General features: G+C 32.4%; 1 protein-coding gene across 6 annotated transcripts; it reads right to left on the bottom strand.

Annotated features, from left to right (window-relative positions):
- Positions 1–653: 653 nt before the first annotated feature.
- Positions 654–24553, bottom strand: LOC145314593 (uncharacterized). 6 transcript variants are annotated; one of them, XM_080154579.1, is made up of 11 exons: positions 24502–24553; positions 20076–22269; positions 19358–19443; positions 12847–12957; positions 12188–12288; positions 11314–11416; positions 11053–11118; positions 7561–7643; positions 3679–3744; positions 2969–3011; positions 1307–1518 (listed from the first exon to the last, which is right to left on the bottom strand). In XM_080154579.1, the coding sequence occupies exons 1-10, from the start codon at positions 24508–24510 to the stop codon at positions 2999–3001; spliced, it is 2832 nt and encodes a 943-aa protein (XP_080010705.1). In that variant the 5' UTR covers positions 24511–24553; the 3' UTR covers positions 1307–1518; positions 2969–2998. The 6 variants fall into 6 exon arrangements, with proteins under 6 accessions (XP_080010703.1, XP_080010705.1, XP_080010704.1 ...); XM_080154578.1 differs by having other exon boundaries at positions 2987–3011; XM_080154577.1 differs by lacking the exon at positions 2969–3011 and having other exon boundaries at positions 654–1518.
- Positions 24554–26777: the final 2224 nt, after the last annotated feature.

Raw genomic sequence — 26777 nt, 5'->3', positions numbered from 1 at the left:
TATCCGCGGAAAGCCGTTTATAATACGATGCGAGAAATAACTATTATTTAAAACCGTTAACCCTGTCATAAAACCCAATAAAATATACATTTCTTTCTTATAATTTCTGTCATATAGTTTGTATCAAAATTTAAGGTGTTTTTTTTTTCAAGGTTTTTGTGCCAAATGGGCTAGTTTTGTGATATTAAGCCCTTAATAATTTGATATATAAAATTCTTGTATTTGTAAATGTTTTATACGTTATTGTATTATTTTAACATGTTATTTCATAAAACATTTAAATTGATAATTTTTTTTTATTAGCAAAGCTATTCTGCTTAAAAGTCAATCTTGTTTGTTAGCCATTTAAAAATTCATGCGCGTTTTCTGCCACTGATATTGACTCTAGGGGCGTGGTAACGTTTTGGATATAAGTAATTGTTCCATATTCAAGAATATTAGTTACATGGTTCAATTATTGTTACTTTGACTTTTTCATTGCATTTGAAATTTCAAATAAAGAGTACAGAATCTCAGCTCAAACACTGCGTCATAATTAAAGATGTTAAATTTAGCTCGTATTGCTGCTAGGTTAGATGCGTGACATTCATAGTTAAGAGTATATATGGGGAATGCATTGGCCCATAGAGAATCTCAGCTTGAGAAATAACTAAAACATTTATATTTTTATTTCTTGATTATCTAACAAATAGAACAACAACAAATTACAACATTTTTATTTATTATTGGCAGATCACAGAAATGTGCTTTTAACATTAAATTATAATTAATTAAAAGTTAACTATTTTCTATAAAAATTTTAATTATTTATGTTTCAAATTATAAATGAATTACAATAGATACAACTATTTACAAAGCCGTTATGAAAACTTAAAGAAATGTTTACTGACAATTTTCATTTTTTTTGTACTAAAAGATATAACATACACAAAAAAAAGATTATTGCTTTAATGAATTCCAGTATTTTTTGTAACGCAGCTACTCTATACATAAGGCAACTATTTAATGGACGTATGTAAAGCTTCTCTAAAAAGGAGAGCTAAATTGGTTAAGAAGTTCTCGAAACCTATGTAAGCTACAAGCAAAAATAACCTTACTACTTTAAATAATAGATTAACTTTACTGATTTAATTGATCTAGAATTATATTACTGCGCTACTTATAGTCATAATTATTAATATGGTTATGTAGATAAGTATGATATTTTCTAAGCACCTATTCAATGAAATCGAATTGAAAATATTTCTAATAAAGTTGCTTGATTAATTTCACAAAATTTAAACAGAAAGAAAAAAATAGTTTGTAATTTTTCTATTGACTAATTTTTTAGTATTATGTTTAAATCAGTTTTAAAATAAATTTATTTGTATCAATAATTAAATGCAATATTTTTATTTATTTTATGGTTCACAATGGTAATGATAATAGTTTTTATTAGTTTGAATATATATATATTACACTGATTTTATTTATGGTATCATATCTAGCGTTGTCATCGTCATTTTTGTTTCTTCATTCCTAAAAAATAATATTATGAAATTAATAATAAAAAGGATAAAAATATACAAGAAAACAAGGATGACAACATCCATAAAAGCGAAGCCTCATCATAAATCATTCAGGCAAGACAGACAAACGAACATCAATAAGTATAGACAACTAACTCATTGAATTTTTACCATTATTTAGTTTTTTGTAATTATCTATCTCAAATTACATAAATACATGATGCCTTATATAAACTTACTTACATGGTATAGATGCTTCGCTTATAACATTAAACGGGTGTAGTCCCTTTCGTGGCAACGCTCCTTAACGGGCGTTTCTTCGTTTTTTTCACAGTATCTTTTCTCCTATTTTCTCCTGCGGGGGGCTCTAACCCTGCGGGGCCAATTGCCTACCCCTGTGGGGCAATCACCTAAATACGACGAATCGCACATTAAGGGGCGTTGCCACGAAAGGGACTATTCACCATTATACATTGTGATCCTAGTAATAAATATTTTAAAAATATTGTGTTTAAAAAGTCAAAGTCATCATGTCAAGTTTGAAATCGATAGGACACTTCTAACACGCCTATATTAGTGCTAAGAGCTATTTATTACAGACCATCAAAATTTAAAGAAAAGCTTTGCTTTTAAATAATGAAATACTAATACTGTTATGTGATTTAAAAAGAACAATGGACATATATCTAGCGATTTAAATCATTTTGTTTTTTTTTGCTTTATTACTTACTTTCCAACATAATCATCTTATCCTAAGAATTATTCTTCTAAAAACTCTTTAATACTTTTAATGATTTAAAAAGCTAAGTAATAATAACACAAAGGGAATCTAAGTTTACAAGAAAACTTCAGAATTAAAAAATTAATAGGTTACATTTCTATTACAGTATAGTGCTTTTTGTAACAATAATAAAATTAATTGAAAATTATTAGGTTGTCCAAAAATATCTAAGCTAAAAATAATTCATATATGAAATTATGAATTGAAAATATTCTAAAATATTTGTTTTAAATAAAATGGTAAATTTGTCTTAAATTTCATATAATATAAACTTAAACAAGATCAACCTCGTTCTCTAGCAGCATAGCTCTTTTTAAAAAGTTTTTGAAATCCTATAAGTATAAGAATCAAAACAACATGACAGAGAAATTAAAATTGTCAGGGATCTAAGGAGATAAGACAATGGACGATATATTGATATATGTATATCCCCTATGTTAAACATAATTTCCCCTTTTGGGGGGACACTAATAGTTTGAAACAACCCAAAGTTTTTGTTCAACGAAAAAGATAACGTGGTTATAAAACTTTCGGTGCACGTGTAGTTTACAGTCCAACGTCCCCTCTCTCTCTAAGTACAGTGAAAGATTATTGAAAGACAGACCATTAATAGTGACTTGTAGAGTGGCTTTGTTATTCAAAATTTCCTGTGCTTAAAGTGAAATACATTATTTTGTACCTTATTTTGCTTACTTACTTAAAATACTGATTACTTGTGCAAACTAAAACCAAGATAAAATTTACTTTTTATATCAATTTGATATAAATCCTTTGTCTATGACAAAAAGTTGAAATATGTAAATTGTTATATTCAGCTAATCAGAAAACTGCTTAACATAGCAGCAATAAGTACTCAGACTAGATTAGAAATTGAATTGCAGTACACTTTCTTAAAGCCTTTAAAAAGTTATTTATCTGTCAAATGCGTTGGTGATATCAAACGAACATCAAATTACAGAAAAACAACATTTTCATTAAAGAATAGGGTGCTTTACTTAACGCTAGTAAGTTTTTGTTGTACCACTTTAGGGGGAGATATTGATTTTGACAACCCATTTTTTGTATTTTAGATTTAAAAGAAAAAGTAAAAATTGTCGACCACCCCCATTTTTAAAATTTTAGTTTTAAAAAGAAATATTTTTTTTGGTGGGGAAGGGAGTAATTTTTCTTTATTGGGAGGGGTTTGGGGTGTCCCATCTCCCAAGAAAATAGCCTAAAACCATCACAGGACCAGTAGGTATATTCCTTGAAGAGTTGAGCCCAATCGGTTCAGTGGTCAGTCTTAAGCTTCAGACGGACAGGTCGGACAGACATCATTCTACTTTGTATTAAAGATAATTACGTAGGAAATTTATATGCCAAGGAAAACAAAATATAAACTAGTTTTACCTGAGTGCTAAAATCATCTTGGCTAATGGAACATCACAGTTACTTTTCAAAGCTTGGTCAAGAAGCCTACAAAAAATCGAAGATTATTATTTTAGTAATTTTATAGTAATAGGCCAAATCCTAGAATAGTTATTTAACGCCTCGTATTGTATACAGCTTTCCTCGGATAATAAAATGAAAGATTATAAGATTTCAACCAGTTTTGTTAGGGCCGAAGGCACGGACTATCAAATCAAATTACTTTTATGATTTTATTTAGTAAAATTGTCTTTAATACGATGTTATACACGATTTTGCAGTTTGGCCGAGAACTCGATGAAGTCCAGCGGATATAGATTGGTTTCGAAGCCATACTGGAAAATTTCTTAGGCTAGTCTAGAATTGTTGGGGATTCCTAAGCATAGACTTCCAGGTGGGTGGTAAAGAGGTGTTCACCACCTCAATCCTTTGAAACACCCCTCAAATTTAAAAAGCTTGTACGTCCTTGTTTCTAAGACTAACAAAAACCTTTATATTTATGGATCATTAAGGAAACCTTATCTCTTAGGCTAGCGTATGAAATTTCATAGGATTTGGCCCAATATCTTAAACATTTAATTTGATTTTTAAATCAATATTTTAGCCTCGCTACTTATTGCTGTTATCATTCTTGTTATTTTATTGTTTCACTTTCATGTTATACTTGATTACAAATAACAAAGCAAATCAAAAACAAGTGTATTAAACGATCTAGAAATTTATGATGGTATTTATAAAAGAATGAGCATTAAACAATAAAGGTTACGTCCGATGATAACGCTATTCTAATAATAAGAAATAGTCATATTTGGCAATAATAAAAGTGTTCATATGTGTCATGACGATATTCAAATGTTTTTTTATACTATAAACTAAAAACTGCAATATGGATATGACTACATTAATTTATATTGCTATAACATCAGTAACAACAAGGATGACAACATCCCTGAAAGCAAAGCTCTAAAATCAGAAGGAAGGACAAACAAATGATAATTTGAATAAGTCTGAACAAATTTGTACATAAATTTGTTGCAAAATTGTGTAAATACAGGTTATAGTAAAAGGAAAAACTTTTATTTTTAGGATTTGATGCCTCGCTTATAATGCTGTACTTCTGGAAATCATTATTCCAAAAAGAAGAGTTGAATAGGATAATTATATCATACAAAAAGTTTTTTGTTTGTAAAGTTAAAAATAATCATGTTTTAAATGGACGTACGGAATTTCTGGTAACGATTATAAAGCTGCTACGCTTCCTAAATCGTACCTGACTCAGACTGTTAAAGGAAGTTTGAAAACAATTGTAACAGGTCTATATTAATAAAAGAGCTAACTGTATGGACGGACCGACCCTAATTATAGAAAATGTTCGCTTTCATAAAGCTTGACATAGAAAAAGTTGGAAATTGATGAGTAATAAGACTTGAATTAAATATCCCTTGCCTAACACCTACTTACTACTAGAAACTCAGGGATCTTCAGAGATAAGACAATGAAAGATTAATTGATGTACAACCCCAATTATGAGAAACTTATTAACACTTCCGACTTATTGGTGAAAAAGTTTGTACATCTAATCAAGATTTGATAAAACCTCAAATTTTTTACTTCCAACAAATGAGAGAACATGTTTATAAAACTTTGGGGACCTCTATAATTTACAGTTATATGTCCCCTCCATCCCTACTGTAGAGAAACTGGACTATATACTTCCAGGAATCTAAAGGGATAAGACAATGGCCGATAAATTGTTGTGTATCCCCTATGATGATACACAAAATAACTCCTTCTGTAGATTACAATTAGTGGTCAAAACGTTTGAGCAATTAACTTAATGAACCAACAAATCAAATTCAACAAAAGTCCCTAAAGTCGTTAAGCCAACAAACATGAAAATGTTGTTACAAATCTTTGAGGACCAGTGTAATAAACAGCCCAATGTTCCTTCCCTCTATGATATATACTTTACAGTTCCACCATAAAACTTTACAATAGAATTATACAAAAATAGAAAATAATAATTAGATTCATCAAAATCCTTTAAAAAAATTAACATTACATGTGACATTTTTGATATTTTCAACTACAACAAAACGTTGACATTCTACCGATAATTAATTCCAACGAATTGTTTGGACTATATGGCTATTATAAAAAGTTGTCGTAGCTTACGTATTTTCGACATGCTATCTTTATTAAAATTACAATATTTTATACGGTTACTATATCGCTTTAATGGACTTAATGGCTGGCATAATATCGATTAAAATAACTACACAATTTTTTTGACAGGGTATCAAAATTTTTTTTTTGTCAGAATCCATAATGTCATTATTAGAATAACGTTCCTACTTGGTCATTATAGGCTTCTCTGTCAAATTAAACATGTCAATAATATGTCAGTTATGAACACTTTCACAGTGCGATCCAGTGGGACACCCAAAAAAATTAAAATCGACTTTTATCTATCCTAGGAATTAATAATGGCTATAAGTAGACAGCTAGAAAAGAAATTTTTAAAAAATATTAATTTTTGGCGGATTTATGCCAATTTTTAAAAAGGTAGTGAAAAACTTCTTGTCAGTTTTCATTTGCTAAATTTCACATTTTCAAGAAAAATTTGTATTTCTAACCGGTTTTGGTCTAGACGAAATTCAAATTTGGTGATTTTTATAATATTTGCTAAAACCTTATAATATATGCGTGTGAGAGAGAGAGAGAACAATATGCGTGTGAAAATAATATAAGTTATTATGTTTAAATTTTTATACAAACTTTAAATAAAGATAGCTAGACTTAGAAAAAAGCTATTAACACAAAATCAAAAGTTTAAAAAAATTATATTATTGTTGTTTATATCTGTAAAAAAAAAATATTTGAAAATATGCCATATAAGTGTCCTATTTTACTACCTAAAAATGCCGGAACTCGAACTGGGTGCACCTGATGCTATATTCATGTTCACAAACATTGTTTGCATTGAAGAAATATTCACATAGAAGTTTATTTTGATAAAATATTCCTAATCTAACTAAAGTTATGAAGGTTTATAGATTTTTTAAAAATAGGGTAGCTTCGCTCCTCCAAAACAGCAAGACGTACTTACCAAATGCACAATAGAAGTTAACAGAGGCAAAATTTAAGTTATTTCTTAGCTAAAGCAAAATAAATTACATCATTTCTTCAAATACAAGCTTATTTATGGAAGTTTACTTTTGTCTACTCTTAATGTCCCGATTTTTGGCAAAAGATCGCACTGTGACTTTTTTAAATTCCATATAATCAACAATCTAAGTATATCATTCTTTTTACAAGTTTATGTAAAAACTTTTAATGCACTAAAAGAAAGTTGTATTATAAAGTTATTGTTATAGTACAATTTATATTCAAATAATACAATAATTAATTTCAGTTATTTGGAATTGACAGTAAGAAGCTATAGGTGCAACCACTCTAAAATAAAAATTTCTTTCAATTCAATTGTGATTATTTTGTTACTACGCTATGCTAAATTGTCCAAAAGGAACTATCAGTAACTGCCGCAAAAATCTGAGTGTATTCCACACACAGATGCGAAAGGCACATGGCTATTTATATATAAAATGTAGCAAGTTGCTTATTTACTACTTAGCTTATTATTGCTCTGATTATTGCTGCTCTTGTTATTCTTCCTACATATCCAATTTTGTTGCACTCTTTAACATACTACAGCCGCTAGCCAAACCAGTAAAATTTTCATAAGGTCATTGCAAGCTGCTGGAAAGACAACAATCCGCTCCTGAGCCGCCCTTTGCCATTAATAATCAGCTGCAGGCAAACCGTTTTTAAACAGCCGGCTGATTTTTATTAACTAATATTTACCTGTCTATCCGGGTTTTTCTTTCAAATCTGTCGGCCTCTCCATTTTGATCCTCGTCACATCTTGACAATAGTATGGATCCAATCTATAATTGTTAATAAATCGTTAAATATCACTCTTATACTATCTATTTGATATTTTGATACTATTAGACATCGCCAAAGAGAAAAAATTCTTTTAACTGTCCGTAATTTTTCTTGGGTTGGCTATCATAGAATTACTTGCCTCCCTCTTCCTCCACAAAACATCTTTTACATTCTAGGACCAGTATTATATTTCCCTGAATCGGTTCAGCTGTTACCGAGATCCGTCAAACAGACGGACAGACAGACATCAGTTTACTTTGTATTATAGATAAAACTTGGAGTTGACCTTTTAATACCAATAGTTTTCTTAACTGATATTGATTTTTATTTAAACCATTCTTGATAAAAACAACGTAAAAATCCTTATAAAACTGTGTTTTTATGCATTTTTTATGAAAAACTATTTCATAGAAAATATAAATAGAAAGGTATGGATGGCCTCATGGGTTGTTAAAAGCTAAGCTTTTCTATAATTAGGGTCGGTCCGTCCGTACGTCCGAGATAGATAGCTTTTATTCGTTAATTTAGGCATGTTAGAATTGTCCTATCGATTTCAAACTTTGCATGATGATTCCTGAAGTAGTTCGGTACGATTTAGAAAGCGTAGCAACTCTATAATCATTAACAGAAAGTCTCTACGTCCATTTTAAACATGTTAATTTTTCTACTTTTTTAACAACAAATTTTTTTGTGATCTAATTATCCGTTTGATCTGATTTTTGGTATATTGATTCCTGGGACAACAAAGAACAATATTATAAGCGAAGCTACTCTATAATCAAGTCCTAAAAATGTAAGTATGTTTATAAACATTATCCTGTATCAAGCAGTTTTTCAACAAATTTACTTACAATTTTGCTTCGACTCTTATACTTTTATATTCTGATTATTCAGTTTAGACACTATACAAGTGTTAATGTCCGTTTGTCCTACCGTTTCAGTGCTTCGCTTTTATGGATGTTGTCATCCTTGTTAATATAGCAATGCAAAAACAAACCAAAGGAAATACTACAAAAAAAGTTCTAAATTGTTGCGTCTTTTTGAAAACAAAATCCTCTATAGTTTTATAAAAGGGGGTAATTTTGGGGTAATTTTGTGTATCATCATTGGGGATGTGCATCAATTTATCGACCATAGTCTTATCCCTTATCCCTGACCGCATTAAACCCATCAAGATTATTATGTTGGGTTGCTAGGGAAAGTTATTTCGTATAAAACAAAAAATGCTTATTAAAATGGTAAAACAATTTGTAGATTCTTGTTTCATTAACCAGTAAAAAAATATTTTTTGAATTAAACTCCCAGTTGGCCTTTTGTGTTGTCGCTATATCGACACAACAGGAGTGAAAAGTCTTAAAAATAGCTTCCCTTGATTAAGATTAAGATTTCTAGAATTATTTATAATATAAAGGCGTCCTATTTGAATTCAAATAATAGCATAATATTTTATATTACTGGCGGCTACGCCCTTATAGGCCTCTAGGGGCACTTTGGTGGTTAAATTCGACCAACCCCCTGCCATCTTTTCATAAGTTACTAAAAAAAAGTAAAAAAAGGGACCAAATCGTTTCAGCGGTTAGCAAGATCCTTCGGTACAGACAGACACATAGAGATCCTGTTAATTTTAAATAAGTATGTTTTCAAATATTAAATATTAATTTATATTTTTTAAACCATTCCTTTTTCGCTGCAAAACATGAAAATGTACTTCTAACTTTGACTTGCATTTCTAAATGAAAACAAAACCACTGGAAGAAAACTTTATAGAATGCGTATATTTCAAAGCTGGCAAAACTTGAACTTAATTTTCATCGTTGCTGGTCAAAATTGTTTAAATTAGAACATACAGTATGCTTTTCTAAAGGTACTTTCGATTAGTAACGTAGAAATTGTTCGTGAGCCTATTTATTATGTTCTTGTGGAAATAAAGACATGTTAAAGACAGCTGATATTTTTGCTGAAGATTTGGCTTATTTATCAGCATCTTCTTTATATTTTACTTGGTCCGTCGGCTTGTCTCTAATGTTCAATAAAATCGTTCTCAGCAGCCGATAAATTTGTTGTTTATGATTTCCATCTCGTATGAGCATTTTCTTTGCTACCTTTTTCTTTTGTTCGTCCATTTTTAAAAGCGAAGCTTTTCTATAATTAGGGTCGGTACGTCCGTCCGTCCGTAACGGATAGCTTTTTTAGTTAATTTAGGCTTGTTAGAATTGTTCTATCGATTTCAAACTTTGCAGGGTGATTCCTGCAGTAATTAGGTACGATTTAGAAAGCGTAGCAACTCTATAATCATTACCAAAATGTCCGTACGTCCATTTTAAACATGTTGATTTTTTTACTTTTTTAACAACAAATTTTTATATGATCTAATTATCCGATTGATCTGATTTTTTATATAATGATTCTTGGGACAACAAAGTACAATATTATAAGCGAAGCAACTCTATAATTAATCTTAAAAATGTAAGTATGTCCATAAACAAATTTACTTACAATTTTGCATCGACTCTTATACATTTATATTCTGATTATTCAGTTCTGACACTATACAAGTGTTAATGTCCGTTTGTCCTACCGTTTCAGCGCTTCGCTTTTATGGATGTTGTCATCCTTGTTATAATTTTGTTACTTGTGGATGTTTTTATCTCTAATATTTTGTACTATAATAAACGATTAAAGTCAGATTATTCAAAAATAAACTTAGACGTTAAGAAAATGTAAGCAACTAAAACTACTCCTAATATTCAAGCTTAATAATAATTTTTTTTTGTAGAAATTAAAATTGTTGCGAATATTTTTCCTGTACCCTATCCCTGTAATCCTATAAAAAAGAGTAATTTTGTGATTGTAATTATAATCTTATTTTATCTGCGTAGTAAACTGGCGTTAATTGCTTTGTTGATGTCTAGAGTGCAATAATTAAACAATATTTCCATATAGACCAATTTTAAACACCAGTAATTTAATGAAATATTTTAAAAGAAAGTTGAAGTTTCGGAGGGAGATATTGGGGCCCATACTACCCCCCAAAAAATATTTGCGCACAAGAAAAAATAAGTTTTTGGAAAAGTCAGATTCTTCTTACCCCCCCGGGCCATAAAATCTTACCCCTTAAAGTTTAGGGAATAGAGGTATAGGTATTACCAACTCCAAAAAAACCTTGCTTCCCCATAAAAGCCATCAATTTTTTCCTATCAGGTATATTTTTGTTATTTTACACTAAAAATGTGGGTTGAAGCCTCCCCGAATATAATGATAAACCTTCTCTCGACCTATTAGAAGCTTCACTATAAATGAAAACTATATAGGTTCTGCAACTAGCGAGATCGTAAATTACACAAACAGCCGATGGAATATTTATTATAGACAGACAAACATTCTATTGCTTTTCTATACAAATTTTACCTCATATCTTCCAGCTTCTGCTGCATACATAACAGCGTTCTTACCAGCTGTATTCAATTTATCAATCTAAACATCAATTAAATTAATCATTTATTCTTCGGCTGTATGCTTTTCAAAAGAGTTATTTTTTGGCACCAATTTTTACCACGAAAAATTATGATATTTGTTTGTTAAATTAGTTTAGGGTTTCTATATTTTCTAATCAGCATCCTTAATTTAAAGCAGGTATTTGGACTTTAGAAAAAAAACTACCACATGTACCTTTATTCCTCTACATCCCAACAAAATTTCTACAGCCTGTTGGTGTCCATACCAAGCAGCCCACATCAGGGGTGTCCATCCCCCGCTAGCTGTCTGGTTCACCCTAGATAGATAGATATGTTGGTGTCCATACCAAGCAGCCCACATCAGGGGTGTCCATCCCCCGCTAGCTGTCTGGTTCACCCTAGATAGATAGGTATGTTGGTGTCCATACCAAGCAGCCCACATCAGGGGTGTCCATCCCCCGCTAGCTGTCTGGTTCACCCTAGATAGATAGATAGATATGTTGGTGTCCATACCAAGCAGCCCACATCAGGGGTGTCTATCCCCCGCTAGCTGTCTGGTTCACCCTAGATAGATAGATATGTTGGTGTCCATACCAAGCAGCCAACATTAGGAGTGACAAACTTCCACAATCTGTCCTGATAGATAAAAATAAGGGTTGTTTTTATACATAATCCAAGGAGAAATTTTACATGTTTTATACACACATTTATAATAACGTTTTTCCAATTGTTGGCTTAACAACTTTAGGATCTTTAATTAAATTTTGCTTGGTTGGTTTATTAAGTTTAGTAGTTAAATGTTTCAACCACCAATTATGATCGACAGAAGGAGTAATTTTGTGTATCATAATTTAGTTTGTACATCAATTTATCGGCCATTGTCTCCCTTTAGATCCCTGAAAATTATATATATCCGCAAGGTAAAGCTAGTTTACCTGGTTTCTTAATATAATTTAAAAATAATCCGTAAGGTGTATCTAGTTTACCTGGTTTCTAAATATAGTTTAAAAATAATCCGCAAGGTGTATCTAGTTTACCTGGTTTCTAAATATAGTTTAAAAATAATCCGCAAGGTGCAGCTAGTTTACCTGGTTTCTGGAAATTCTAATAGAGCCTCCATAACTTGAAGGTAGTTTTTGCAAGCTGCTACTATCAATGGGGTTGAGGTTGATACTAAACCAGTTCTCATCTACAAATTTAAAATAGACATTTTTATCTTACAGCAAAGAATATTTTTTTGAAGAACGACAAATCCTTATAATAAAGTAACAGGATTCCTGTCAGTTTGTCTGTCTGTACCAAAGGATCTCGCTTACTCCTAAACTAATATAGCTCTCATTAATAGGGTAGCTTCTCATAGGTCCTGGGAAAGTTTTTATCTATTGGGGGGGGGGGGGATGTTGTCAATCATTCCAATAGAATATTTTTTCTGTCTTTAAAGATCTCACAAACACTGAACTGATTGAATTCTCCATTTTAGCGAAGCTTAACACAGCTCCTTGTGTGGTTTTAGGGTCATTCTATTTTATAATCAAAGTATGAAGGTGGTTTTATGTTTTGTTTCTACCTCTTCATTTACTGTGCCTTCAGATGCTCTAGGCGAAGCCACTAGTTAATAGGTAAAAATATTTAATGTTTTTATTTCTACTCATAATATGCTTAGAATTGAATTCCATTTTCTATCATGTTTTTAAAGTTTTCAAATTTGCGGTCTACAAACAAAACTAATTATAGAGAGTTAATATACCTGAAAGTTTGGATCGGCTCCAGCTGCTATCAACATTTTGACGGTTCCTACTTTGTTCTGACTGGCGGCTGTCCATAACTCCTTCCCTAGCTCATACAGCTCTGTTGATGTCTAGATAATAAGATATATTAATTTTGACTGTGCCTACTTTGTTCTGACTGGCATCTGTCCATAACTCCTTCCCTAGCTCATACAGCTCTGTTGATGTCTAGATAGATAGATAGATTAATTTTGACTGTTCCTACTTTGTTCTGACTGGCGGCTGTCCATAACTCCTTCCCTAGCTCATACAGCTCTGTGGATGTCTAGATGAATAGATAGATTAATTTTGACTGTTCCTACTTTGTTCTGACTGGCGGCTGTCCATAACTCCTTCCCTAGCTCATACAGCTCTGTGGATGTCTAGATAGATAGATAGATTAATTTTGACTGTTTCTACTTTGTTCTGACTGGCGGCTGTCCATAACTCCTTCCCTAGCTCATACAGCTCTGTGGATGTCAAGATAGATAGATAGATTAATTTTGACTGTTCCTACTTTGTTCTGACTGGCGGCTGTCCATAACTCCTTCCCTAGCTCATACAGCTCTGTTGATGTCTAGATAGATAGATAGATTAATTTTGACTGTTCCTACTTTGTTCTGACTGGCGGCTGTCCATAACTCCTTTCCTAGCTCATACAGCTCTGTGGATGTCTATATAGATAGATAGATTAATTTTGACTGTTACTACTTTGTTTTGACTGGCGCCTGTCCATAACTCCTTCCCTAGCTCATACAGCTCTGTGGATGTCTAGATAGATAGATAGATTAATTTTGACTGTTCCTACTTTGTTCTTGCTGGCAGCTGTCCATAATTCCTTCCCTAGATCATACAGCTCTGTTTATGTCTAGATAATTAGATAGATAAATTTTGCTTGAATTTAAAATAGAGCCAATATTTTCATTGATAGATAGATAACAGCCCCTTTTAAATAGATAATACCCAATTCTATAAAAATATATAAGCCTTAATTTATAGATTTTCGTGGCCAGTTTCCTGTTTGATATTCAACTACTAATTGTTCAGCATCATCAACAATAAGATTACTTTAAAATGGTTTCTAAACACTTTAAATCTAAATATTGCTTGGAAACAAAACATTTTGGACCAAAGCCTTTCTGTTTTTTTTTGTTGTAAAAAATAAATCACTCTATTTGTTCAATATAAATATCAGTTCAACTAATTGATATTAAAATGATTCCTAAACATTTTAAATGTTTACCTGAAAAATTTAAAAAAAACTTAATTTATGGGCGTAACATGAAAAAATTTGTTTCAAACCTTTTCTGTTTGTAGTTCTGTAAATTAGAACTTTGATAATGGAATGTCAGAAAGAAATTAAATAAAACTTTTAAAATATGATAATTACTCCCAAACACTTTAAAGTATACCTGAACCATTTTTGTAAAAACTCAAATAACTGGCGTGCACATAAAACATTTTGTATGAAATCTTGCCTGTTTGGAACGCTGTACTAAACTAAACAGTGGCTGTGTAATCACATCAATTACTCAAACACAGCTTTACCTTAAAATTGCATGGTTGGCCTAGGTGTTCCCGCATTTTTGTAAATATTTTAAAAGAGAAAAATCATACTCTGTTTAAAGAAAAGGTATTGGTTTGACTCTCAATAATTCTCAATTTTACAAAATAGCATTGGGATAAAGTTATGTTTAAAGTTTCTCAATTAACATTTTTCAAATATTTAATCTTTAATTTTAAAGCTGTTATTTTTTCCTTAATCTGATTGTGAGTACTTTTGCTTTTACTAAATAATGTTTAATCTACGAAGAGCTATAAAATATCCTAAAAAGTAAGCTAATTCTAATTCAGACTCACGTCTGTCTAATACATTAGATTGGTTAAATGTATTTTATTATATTTTTTGTATTGACAATGTAAGTTTTAAGCTATTCTCCAAGGAGGAAAACATCTCCACATTATAGAAACCCCCAACCTTTAGTTGCAAAGCTGGTAAAAAAAAGGAATGGGGGAGGAGAGAAGGGGCATGGACAGGACAATAGTAAGGAAAATAAACTTGTTTTTTTGTCCTCCTCCCCTCCACATGGATAGGGATAGGAGTTAGGTAAATAATTTTGTCAAATGTTTTAGAAATAGTTAAAAATTAAATTCTCAACAGTCAAATTAAAAAATATATAAAATTTACAAAACTTTTTTGTTATTTTTTTTATAATCTTAATTTGTGTCTGTGTAAGTTTTTGTATTCTTTTCTTTTCTATTGTTAGGCATTCATCAATTATTTTCTGTTGGAAACTTGACTAAAATTGCGTTAGAAAATATTAAAATTCAATAATATCATGTATAGTTATTTAAAGTAGTGTTTTTTTTTGTAAATATGAAATATTTTTTTTTGTCAGGAGCTTAACTTTTGACCAAAGCAATTTCTCTTAGAAGGGTTGGCGTACTCTTTCCAAATATTGATAAAAAACAAACAGAGATTAAAATGAAGCTTCCTTGAAAATGAGAGCTCATTTTATGAACCCACTTATTTATTAAAATCAAGCTTCTAGCTCCGTCGGGGCTCAACAATTGCAGAGGAAATAGCAAACTTAACCTAACTTATTTTAATATTAGATGTATTTTCATTTTAAATCACCAACTAAACATCTACTTATATTGCCTAGGCCCTAGTCAATGGCAACTTCCATTAAAAGTAAAATATAAGTTTGTCCTATCAGACCGATAAAAATACTACCTTAATTTCAACTAGTTGCTTGTCAACCAAGAGAAATGTATAAAGCTTTTCTGAAAAGTACAAACCAATCGGATCAGTACTGTCCGAGATCTTGAGTTTCAGACAGAAAAACCTTACTACTTTATAACATCAAAACTAAACCCTTTATTTCTGTATATATTGCAAATTATAAACAGTGAACAAAATTTTCTTGCTAAATTTTCCTTAGTCATCCTTTGGCCTTTGTTGTTTACTGGCTTTTTAAAACAAGGACAACTATTTACATAAGTTCCTCATCTGATTGAAGAAATCGTCATATTAAAACTTTAAATTCAGCTAGATGATCTTTTTCGTAGTTTTCTTTGCACACATGCGGGTTTAGATTTGAGGCTTATGCTGATTTGAGGCTGGTGAAAAATATGTATATCTAACGTTTTTGACGTTAATCAAAATAATAAAAAAGTCAAAATTTCTTTTACATATATTGTGCTTCATTGGTGCCATTCTTTTTAGCAAATTAACAGTGGAAACTAGTAACCATCCAAATAAATAACCAAGCCCCTAATCTAAAAATTCGGATTTGCCTATCAAAGTATAACTTAAAGATTGATTAGAGAAAAAAGGTAAATACAAAATAGTCATTACTTTTTGAATAACAAATCACAACTCATTAACGAGAATTATTATTTACAGAGTAGCTTTAAAATCAGAAAATAAATATTATAAATACAATTGATAGGAATAGTATTGCATAATGTTTTACCTCATAGATAGGGATAAGCATTTCAGCAAAAGATTAATTTTATACAAGTTTTTACATAAAAAACCTTATTTATACGAAAGGATTATGTGAAACTAGGTGTATTTTTAGTGATATACGCAAAAGTGCCACGCATAAACATCTCATTACTTCATAGAACACCTAGAGATGAACCCAGTAAAAGTGTCGGACTGATTATGACGTACAAAAAAATAATTAGCCAATGAGAGGCCACTATAAATTTTACCATTGGTCAATAATGGCCTCTCATTGGCTATTTTTTTTACGTCATAATCAGTCCGACACTATTACTGGGTTCGAAATATATTATGAGAAACCAATAAAAAAAAGGATGAAAATCACATAATAAATCAGTTAGCATTTTTAGCCAAGTGTCTAATTGTTTGTTGTAATTTATTGCTTATTAAATAACACCAATTGAGGCATTTCCACTAAAACTAAATGGCAATATATTATTTTTCTTGAATTGAATCAAAATTGAAATAGGTGAACTCCGAAAATACCTTTCTAGCGCTTTCCATTAATATTAAAAATTATGAATAGCTGCTCTTCAAAATTGGGAGTAATTATGTCTGTCCTTGAATTATTGTGAAATTTGAAATGTATTTAGCGCCACCAGGATATTATATCATTGCACATTGTGTACTTAAAAAACACAACAAAGAGAGAGTGACGTAATTCACGGAGGGACGGAACAACGGGCTGTTTATCATACCAGTCCCCAAAGTCTTATAATAACGTTTTCTACTTCGTTGGCTTTCCAACTTTGGGACTTTTATTTATTTTGATTAGTTGGTTCATTAAGTGGAGTGTCCAAACGTTTTAACCACTAATTGTGATCTACAGAAAGGGTAATTTTGTATATCATCATTGGGGATGTAGATCAATTTATCGGTCATTGTCTTATCCCTTAAAATCCCTGGATGTATTTACTCAAATTGACATTTTTGTTACTTTGATGAAAGGATCTAGCAGATTGAAAGCAAAATTGAATAATGTATCAAAATCAAAGGGGGATATAATACATACAACAAAAGGTTTGTTATTTCATTCTCAGGGGGGGGGGGTGGGAGATACACCACCTAGATGTTCACCCCCTATATAATCAACATAATCAAATACAAAAAAACGTCCTTTCTTATAAATTGATGTGTAAAGCAAGCAATTTTAGAGGGGTGTGTCTTTTTACATTGACACCCCCATTTAATTGTTTAAGGGGAGTGTTTCAGGGATGTGTAGACCCTTATTAAGGGGGTGTAGAGGGGTGTATGCAACCCCTTAATTTGGCCAGGGGTGGATTTAACACCTCCTTATGTATATCTATTATCCAAAGTAGCTAGTCAAATTGGGGAACAATTAAAGTTAGTTCAAACCACTTTATGTATATTCAATTTTTAAAAGTATTTACTTTTCATTGAATCATTAAAATTTTTGCTCCTGAATTACAAGTTTTAATAGTACAAGCCAGCAAAACTGACAGACATAGGCAAACATTTTGATTAACAGACAGGCAGGTAAACATTATGGCAGACAGGCAGTCAAACATTATGACAGACAGACAGACAGACAGACAAAAAATCTATAAATAATTCTGAGGAAAAATATGAGTCAGTAGTCTGGAAAAAAAGTTTGAAAAATGGATTCATATTAACTGGATCTTACACCAGGTTTTTATGTTCTCTAATAAAGTGAACCATGCATCGGGCTAAATAACGATCCAACCACCCCCCTCACCCATTCTTTTCTCTCCTAATGGATGAACGGTCCGAAAAATAAACGACAGGGCAAATAGTAACCTAAATTGACGAAAATCCTGTCATAATATCCACGTATATTCTATATCATTGGTAAACAGGAGAATATAAATATTGAAAGTCTAGATACTCAATCTATTAATAGGACCAATAGAAATACAACATATCATTGGTCAAATCATTGGTTAAAAAGGGTACACACTTTATTGCGAAAAGTGCAGTAATTTGTTATGCATAATTGGTCAGCTATAAGTAGATAAATTCTATAGGATAAAGAGGTTTACATGGGAAAATTGTATCGTCCAAAAATTTCGCTCGTATTATTGGAATGAATCATATGAAACTAAACATAAACAAAAATCTTCGCCTGTTAGAAATTCTTTTTATAAAATTAACGGATTATTGAGAATGATTGAGCATCAAGTGAAATAAATCTATTCAACAAAAAGACATTAAAGTACGTGGAAGCTTAATTTGCTTTGGTCAAAAGTTTATCATTAACGTTATGTTAAATCGTTTAAATTCTCAAAAAAAAAACTATTAAATAAAAGTGGCTGATAGCAAAGTAACCTAGCCCCCTTTCAACAAAATAAAGTCTCTTTCTCGTATTCATTCGAATCCGGTGGATAAGAACCGGTTCTCATCCATACGAAAAAACTATGTCTAGCATCGTATTATATCCAGCTTTCTACGAATATAAAAATGTACAATCAGAAAACTAAAACCAGTTTTTTTAGCCCGTGCCTTCGGCACCTCGCGGCTAAAAAACTGGTTTCAATCTTATAATTGTACATTCTATATCCGCGGAAAGCTGTTTATAATACGATGCTAGAAATAACTATTACACTTTTTTTTATTGAACTTGAAACTTCATTTTATTTATCAGCCTTTGACGCAATAAGAGCTAGATAATTTCAGGAAAGAAGGGAACATTACACTTGTCCCCTAAGTTTTAAAATAACGTTTTCTTATTTGTTGGCTTAACAACTTTGCTGACTTTCAAGGGATTTCAAACTATTAAACCACAAATTGTATTATACAGAAGGGGTACGTTCTCATATTGAGCTTTTTATTGTCTTAAAACAATTATGCGAAAACCAACCCCCTTAAAATTTGTATTTACTTTTAGGAGTCTAACCATACAGAGCTCATGAAAACGAACCTATCACAACCTAAAAATATGTTGAAAATCCAGAGAAGGCGGTTATCCTCTCCCCCCCCCCAAAAAAAAATACTCTCACCTTGGAGCTTTGTCTGCCCAGAGCAAAGGTAACACTTGACCTTCCAGAGCCTGATCTGATTCCAGATGGAGGGTTGGAATTTATTTCTAAAATGAGTATTATTAGTAATCCTTAGTAACAGGATCTCGGTCTGTCTGTCTGCAACAAAGGATTTTTACCGCTGAACCAATATGGTTCTCCTTACAATGTAGCTTCTCCTAAGTCCTGGAAAAATTTATAGCAATTTTGGGGTAGGATACTCCCCCACCCCCAAAGACTATTATTTTTTTGAGGTGGGAACCCTTTTTTTTTACTTTTTCTTTTAAACTAAAATGAAAAATTGGGGGGGGGGGAGCAAATTCATCCCCCGCCACTTAAAGCACACTAGGGGAGTAGCCGCTAGTCAATCTTTATTTAAAATTAACAGGATCTGTGTGTGTGTGTCTGTGTCTGTACCGAAGGATCTCGCTAACCGCTGAACCAATATGGTTCTTTTTTACAAAGTATCTTCTATTAGTTCCTGGGAAGGTAAAATCTATTTTGCAGGAGGGAACTTCCACCCTCCCAATAGAAACCAACCCTAAAAAATAAGGTCCCCCCACACCCATAATCCTATTCTTTCTAATCGTTCAATTGGCAAGTGACATCTTAAAGGATAGAAAAAAGATAACTCATCTATTTATATTTTACATACTATGATAAACATTTTTTTTCCTTGTTTAGCTAGAAACTTGTTTACCTGAATCTACCATCTCCCCCAAGACATCAAAGCTGGAGTTCCACTGCGCCACCTTCAACCTGGACTGCATGGCTTGGTCTAGTTCTAAGTCTGGTGCTGAATCTTCTACCGGAGGCAAGCCTGGGTTACCAGCTATTGGCTGGAAGGGTTCTTCGACAACTGGTTCTGTCACTTGGGGAGTTTCTTCATTTGTGTGTGGTTGATTTTCTGGTGGTGGCTCTTCAACAGTTTCAACAGCAACAGGTTCGTTTGGGATCACAGCTTCATTGTTGGTTGTGTTGGCACCTTCCTCATAATTTTCAACTAGAGCATGGGTTTTTATAGGAACTGGTGGTTCATCAAGGCTTATGGCACTTTGCTTGAAGTTTTCGTCTTTGGTCAAGTTACTTTCTTCTTCAATGTAAGGGGGTTCACTGCATTCTTGGGGTGGTTGGGGCTCAATTAACACGTCATCAGCTCTTTCTATTTCAGAATAGGATTCTGGCTTTACCTGCATTCCTGGGGATGCAGCTGAGAGGTCACATGCATCCTGAACTGTTGGCAATATTGAGTATGATTCATCACCACTTGCAGCTGTTTCATGTGTAATGACGTTGTCATCAAATCTTATTGATTTCTCTCTTGTAATCTTTGCTTCTGACGAACTATTTTTTATTGTACCAGCAATACTTGTTGCAGCCTCTATGGTTTCTCCAACAGCAGTTTCAGCAACACGTCTAGCTTCTTCAAGCTGAGATGATTCTAACTCCTCGTTAGCAAGATTTTCCAAGTGATTTTGAATCAATGTTTGGGCAATTTCACCTTCATTGTAGAGATCATCAAAGGTTAAAAAAGGATCTTCTGTATATTCTTGTTCTGTTTCAATAGTAATTTCAACTTCCTTTGTACTTTCACTAACAGGTTGCTCCTCAACAACTTCATCAACTCCAGGAGTTGACTCTATTACATCTGTTTCACCTATGGTTGGTTCTTCAATTACTTCTGGCTCTACTATAGAAACTTCTTCAATAGCCTCAGAGGGTGGCTGTTCTTCAACTGCTGCTTGATTCTCTGAAGCTTCTGGTTCACTAGGTGGTGGTTCCTCAACTACTTCTGAAATTGACTGTTCCTCAACTGCATCAGGATGTGGTTGTTCTTCAACTTGTGTAGGTTCTTCTGCGGGAGCAGTTTCTTCAGTAGGAGGAATTTCTTCTGATGGTGGAGGCTTTTCTGTAACAACAGTTTTTTCAGCTACTATAGGTTCATCTGTTGGTTCTTCAGGAGCTGGCTCTTCTGCAGTTGCAGGTTCCTCAGCAGCTGGTGGTTCTTCTGTAGCGGCAGGTTCCTCAGCAACTAGTGGTTCTTCTGTAACTGCAGGTTCCTCAGCAGCTGGTGGTTCTTCTGTAGCTGCAGGTTCCTCAGCAGCTGGTGGTTCTTCTGTAGCTGCAGGTTCCTCAGCAGCTGGTGGTTCTTCTGTAGCTGTTAATTCTTCTATCACAACAGGTTCCTCAGCAGCTGCAGGTTCCTCTGTATTCTCAGCAGCTACTTCAGTAGTAGAGGGTTCTTCAGCAGTTACAGGTTCTACAGCAATTGACTCTTCTGTAGCAGTTGGCTCCTCTGCAGCGGGAGTTTCTTCAGTCGCAGCAATTTCTTCAGTTGCCACTGTAGGTTCTTCAGCAGCAACAGGTTCTTCAGTTGCTAAAGGCTGATCAGAAGCTATAGCATCTTCTGTAGCAGTTGGATCCTCTGAAGGTTCATCAATTAAAGTAACTTCTTCAGTTACTACTGGTTCTTCAGCAGCTGTAGCCTCTTCAGTAGCAGCTGGCTCTTCTGCAGCAGGGGCTTCTTCTGTTGTTGTCGTCTCCTCTGTTGCCGTTGGCTCTTCAGAAGCTGCAGGTTCTTCAGCTGATGGCTGTTCTTCTTGTGGTGGTGGTTCTTCTACTGCTGGAGTTTCTTCAACAGGCGGAGGTTCTTCAGATGCTAGCTGTTCGGCTGGTGGAGCTTCACCTGTGTCACCCTCAGCTGGTGGTTGTTCTTCTGTTACAGCAGAATCATCAGTGGGCTCAGTGACAGCTGCTTCCTCTGGTGGTTGTTCAGCATCTGGGCCTGCACTAGGAGCTTCATCAACACTTATATCTGGCTTGGTATTCTCATCTACTGTAGAACTAAGCAGAGTGCTTCCATCCTGAGCCTCGGGGGCAGGAGTATTCACGTCCTATACACCAAAAAATAATATTAATGAACAGGAAACAATAATAACAATACAAGTATAGGTTCACAAAGGTTGAGCTGAGAGAATAATATCTGCGTTGTTGTTTACAAGGATAATAACCAAATCATACTAGATTTACTTCCCCACTTCCTTGTAACACTATTCAACAGGGATAAAGAGATATTCAATTGAGATCAAATATTTTTTCAATAAAATCTAGAAATTGAAAAAAATCCTAATCAAGAATTAACTTTGAAATTTAGGGTAATCTTTTAAAAATGGTATGTTAAAGAACAAAATTTTATTCATAAACAATACCAGTAAAAAGAAGCTGTAAGTTTTCCTCTAAGATATCTAAATTTGACAAAAAAAATTATAATTAGGAAGATGGAGGAAGAATTGATAAAAAATTGGCATTTTTTGTAAATGCAATTTATAATCCTTTTATCTCTGTGTTTAGGCCAATAATATTTTCTACTTTCCCCTTTTCCTGCCGTTTAACCCATTCTTACTCCTCAATAATACTTTTTTTTCTACTATAGACTCATAATAATAACAAGGATGACACCATACATAAGTAGAAAAGCAATCAAATAAATAATAATACATAGAATAAAGTTAGGATATAATAATGGGTGGATGGAGAATAATCTCAAGAGAATGGAAACCTAACAGAAACTGGAGATTTGCCAATGTAAAATTTTTTGTGGGGGTGGTCATTATTTCTAGGGGCGATTTCTCTTGAAAGGGTGGTGGTACCCTTCCCCCAAATAATTATAAACCTTCCCAAAACCTATGAGTAGCTACATTGTAAAGGAGAACCAAAAACAATCTTTAATAGCAGCTAAGAAAATTATATAATATAAGCAAGTAAAATTTCCTATCAAGCTGTACGGACAAAGTTAGTTGTAGAGTAGCTGTGAGTTACTAATAATGGTGTTGTGTTTGTAAAAGTATGACTAGAATGAAAGTCATGAAATAGATAGTGCAAGCTTCTAAGAGTACGAATATTAATAGAAACAAATATTTAGTAGAAATTGGCAGATTTTTAAATCTAAAAGCGAGGCTTTTCTGTAATAAAGGAAGGTAATTTAGTCATGTTAAAATTGTCTTATCATTTTTAAACTTTGAATGATGATTCCTATACTAGTTAGATAAAATTCAAGTTAAAGCATGATAAAAAAAAGCTTGTCTGGTATGGAGTAAAGGCCTAAATGTGCTCTAATTTAACCAAGCCTCTTTATAGTTCCAATTACTATGAGCTACATTGTTGAAAGATTGATTTCAGAAAACATATCCTTGACCCGGTAAATAAATGAAAATCTTTTATTTGTAATGCGTCAAAAGTTTTGAGTTCTCCTTTATATTTTTTTGATTGTACATTATAACCCATCATATTTTATCATTATTCTGATGGTTTAATAATTACTTTAGATAATAATTATATTAGTAGCGCAGCTGCTATAGGACTAGGGTATGTCCGTACGTCCATCTGTCTTTTTAAATGTAAGCATATAATGTTTGGAATTAACGAAATTTGATTTCAGTGCAATGAAATATTCAACAAAAATATCAAAAAACGTTTTTGATAGGAAGCTTAGTAAAGTGTCTATAAAAAAATTACGTCATACTTGCCTACCATAGGTAATTTTGTCTGTGTATTGGCCTATCATTAGTCATTTGTATAGTATGACGTAATTTTTTAAAGGAACTAGAAAGAGCTTCTTGTAAACGTCCTTTAATGGCGTAGTACTAAATCTGTAGACTAAGTCTGTAATTGCTGTGCTGCTTATGGACAAAATTGCCCTTGTTATCTAAATTTTCTAGGTGAAAGTAAAAAGTTGAACTTGAATTTATTGATTTGTCTGGCAACATGAATTAATATTTGATTAAAAAGTGTTTTATCTGTCTGTCTGTCTATCTTTGATCTATCTGTCTTGGACAGTAGAAAAACTTGGGTATTAAACGAACATTACATTTACCTAATATATGCTAAGCGAAGCTACTCTATTATTCACTACGCAAGTCAGTCAGTCCACCTGTCTGTCGGTCAAGCTTCAAAATATTTCTAAGTTTTTCGTGATGTTTTTTACTTTGTTTGCACATTCACTCTCTCTCTTTTCTTTGTTATGATTACTGAACATCTGCTTTAAACCTCACTGTCCATTTCATTATTTTGTGCTTCGCTACTTATGGCTTTTATAGTCCTTGTATTTATTTGAGCTAAAATACTACCTCTGTCATTTTGATTAGTCTTTACCAGGCAGAGAAACAACACATTTTATCTGAAAATAAAAATTTTTTAAATTCACAAATAAATTTTAAAATACGACGACCATTAGAAAGATTAAAAGTAAGAGTTTTTTTTTATAAAACAGAATGATGTCAACATTTTTATAGTGCATTATTCATTCAATAATGCAAAAGTAAAACAAGAACCAAAATATCCAAAATTATCTCTTATTTAAAAATAAGATTTTGGAAAATAGAAATTATTGGTTGCTGGTATAATTTAAAAGTGTGTAGCGGGACAAAGTGTCTCACAAATCAGCCATATGACGTCATAAAAATAAGGTCAGTGAGAGGAGAAGTGGGAAAGGATCCCCCTAAAAAGATATTGATAATCACTCTTTTTTATGACGTCCCGTGGCTGATTTTTGAGACACTTTGTTCCGAAACAAAAAAGGTCATAATTCCAAAAAAACATGTTTTTGTAAAAAAAAATTTGCTTTGAACAAAATCAAAATAATCTTTTTCATATTAAGTTAATTCTAAATCCGACATTGATATTTGTTAATAGCGTAGCTTTAAATAATTTTGCATAATTTACAAGAATCACAAAACCTTTTTAAAAAATACAAGGATTACAACTTCCATAAAAGTACAGCCTATTGCAAATTATTTGTAAATTAATTAAGTTTCTAAGGCAAAAACAACAAAGAATAATTTATAAAGTTCCATATCAAAATGTTACAAAGATTTTTTATTACTAAAAACTAGTTCAAATCTTAATACCTAAGGATTTGCAGGTTCAAAATAGTTTCAAGTTTGTAAATTTTTTTCTATGCTTGAGTAAAACAATTAAATGACTTTAGGACAACCACTAAATTACTTTATTGTTAATACAAAACTTCAATTTTTGTTTCTTCATTTTTTAGTATTTAAGTCTACTAAATTTTAGTATTTTTTTTCAGCAGGTAGTTTTGGAATAACTAACTCTTCAGTAACTCCATCTATTTATTTTATTTTTATCAACTTTATCATTGTTTTAAGTATTCACAAATAAAGTCCTTCGCAGGTATTATCAATAAATGTGGTAGCTATATTGAATGAACTACCAGTGCTTATTATCCCTAGCATGCACAAGATGCATAAATAATAATAATAATTTTCCAGAATTTATATTCTTGCTATTGTTTTTATAGTTTTTATAACAGTTGGGGATTACAAATATTTTTTCAGTTGGGTGTACCAACCCATCTTTTTATAATTCTCGTAATTGCTGAGATGTATTATCTAACACGGGCAAGGCTGCTGTCCATGACACTTTCACATAATGTCCAAACAACCAGGGTATTAGGTTAAGTAACACCCATCAGACAACCAACTCTTTGATTGAACAACCTTTGTCTGTGCATGGTAAAGAATTGCACCTGTTTTGAACCAAGGCATTCCTCTACTATAACTGTTAATGTCACACACCTGACATAGAAGCAGACGGGACTATTTTTAGCATCTTTAGAAGTGACGTGGTGTTAAGCTAAGATTTGAACCTAAATATAAACTCCTTGACGAAAAGCAGATGTGCTATGTGTTAAGCCAGTTGGGGGGAAAGTTTAATTTTAAACACCCTGATATATTTCCATCAAATATTTTTCTTAATCCAAAGATTCCCTCTTCCTTATTGTAGATTTCTAGCCCCTGAAGATGGCTTTAACCCTGCTGGGCACCAACACCTCAAGGTACTTTCCTACCCTAACCTCTAACCTCCAATAAGCATTAAAAACATATTTTAATCTTAAAAATCTTGTTTTTGGTCAATATTAGATTTAAGGGTTATTTCTAATTTTAGTATAATCTTGTTGTTTAGTTTCCTTAAATGTTTATGATACATTATACAAACAGACAGAAAATGGAAATTTCTAAAGACAGTTTGATATACAGGCAGGTGGATAGATAGATGGACAGACAGATGGACATACAGATGGACAGACATATGGATAATGTTTATACAGATGGATGGACAGAAGAAGCAATATTTGGATAGAGAGATTGACAATAGAACAAACAGACTGATGGACAGACAGATTAAAAGGGAGATTGACAGAAGAACCAACAGACAGATAGACATTTGGATAGACAAATAAACATAGTGAAAGACAGATGGAGAAACAGAACGACAGACAGATGGAGGGACAGAAGGACAGACAGAAGGACAGACTGATATTCATACAGACTGAAAGAGATAGACAGATAGACAAACAGATAGACAGTTGTACAGACAGGTAAAC

This window comes from Acartia tonsa, chromosome 3 (assembly GCF_053477335.1).
Source record: "Acartia tonsa isolate MP-2025a chromosome 3, ASM5347733v1, whole genome shotgun sequence".
Classification (NCBI taxonomy): Eukaryota; Metazoa; Arthropoda; class Copepoda; order Calanoida; family Acartiidae; genus Acartia; species Acartia tonsa.
This window is presented reverse-complemented; position numbering and strand designations above follow the sequence as displayed.

Excerpts from the sequence above, each read along its gene's own strand:
- LOC145314593 (XM_080154577.1), bottom strand. Across the intron at positions 12,289-12,846 it reads GAGCCGATCCAAACTTTCAG|ATGAGAACTGGTTTAGTATC; the intron begins GTATATTAACTC and ends TTAAATTTGTAG. Across the intron at positions 11,417-12,187 it reads TTAGAATTTCCAGAAACCAG|GGTGAACCAGACAGCTAGCG; the intron begins GTAAACTAGCTG and ends CTATCTATCTAG.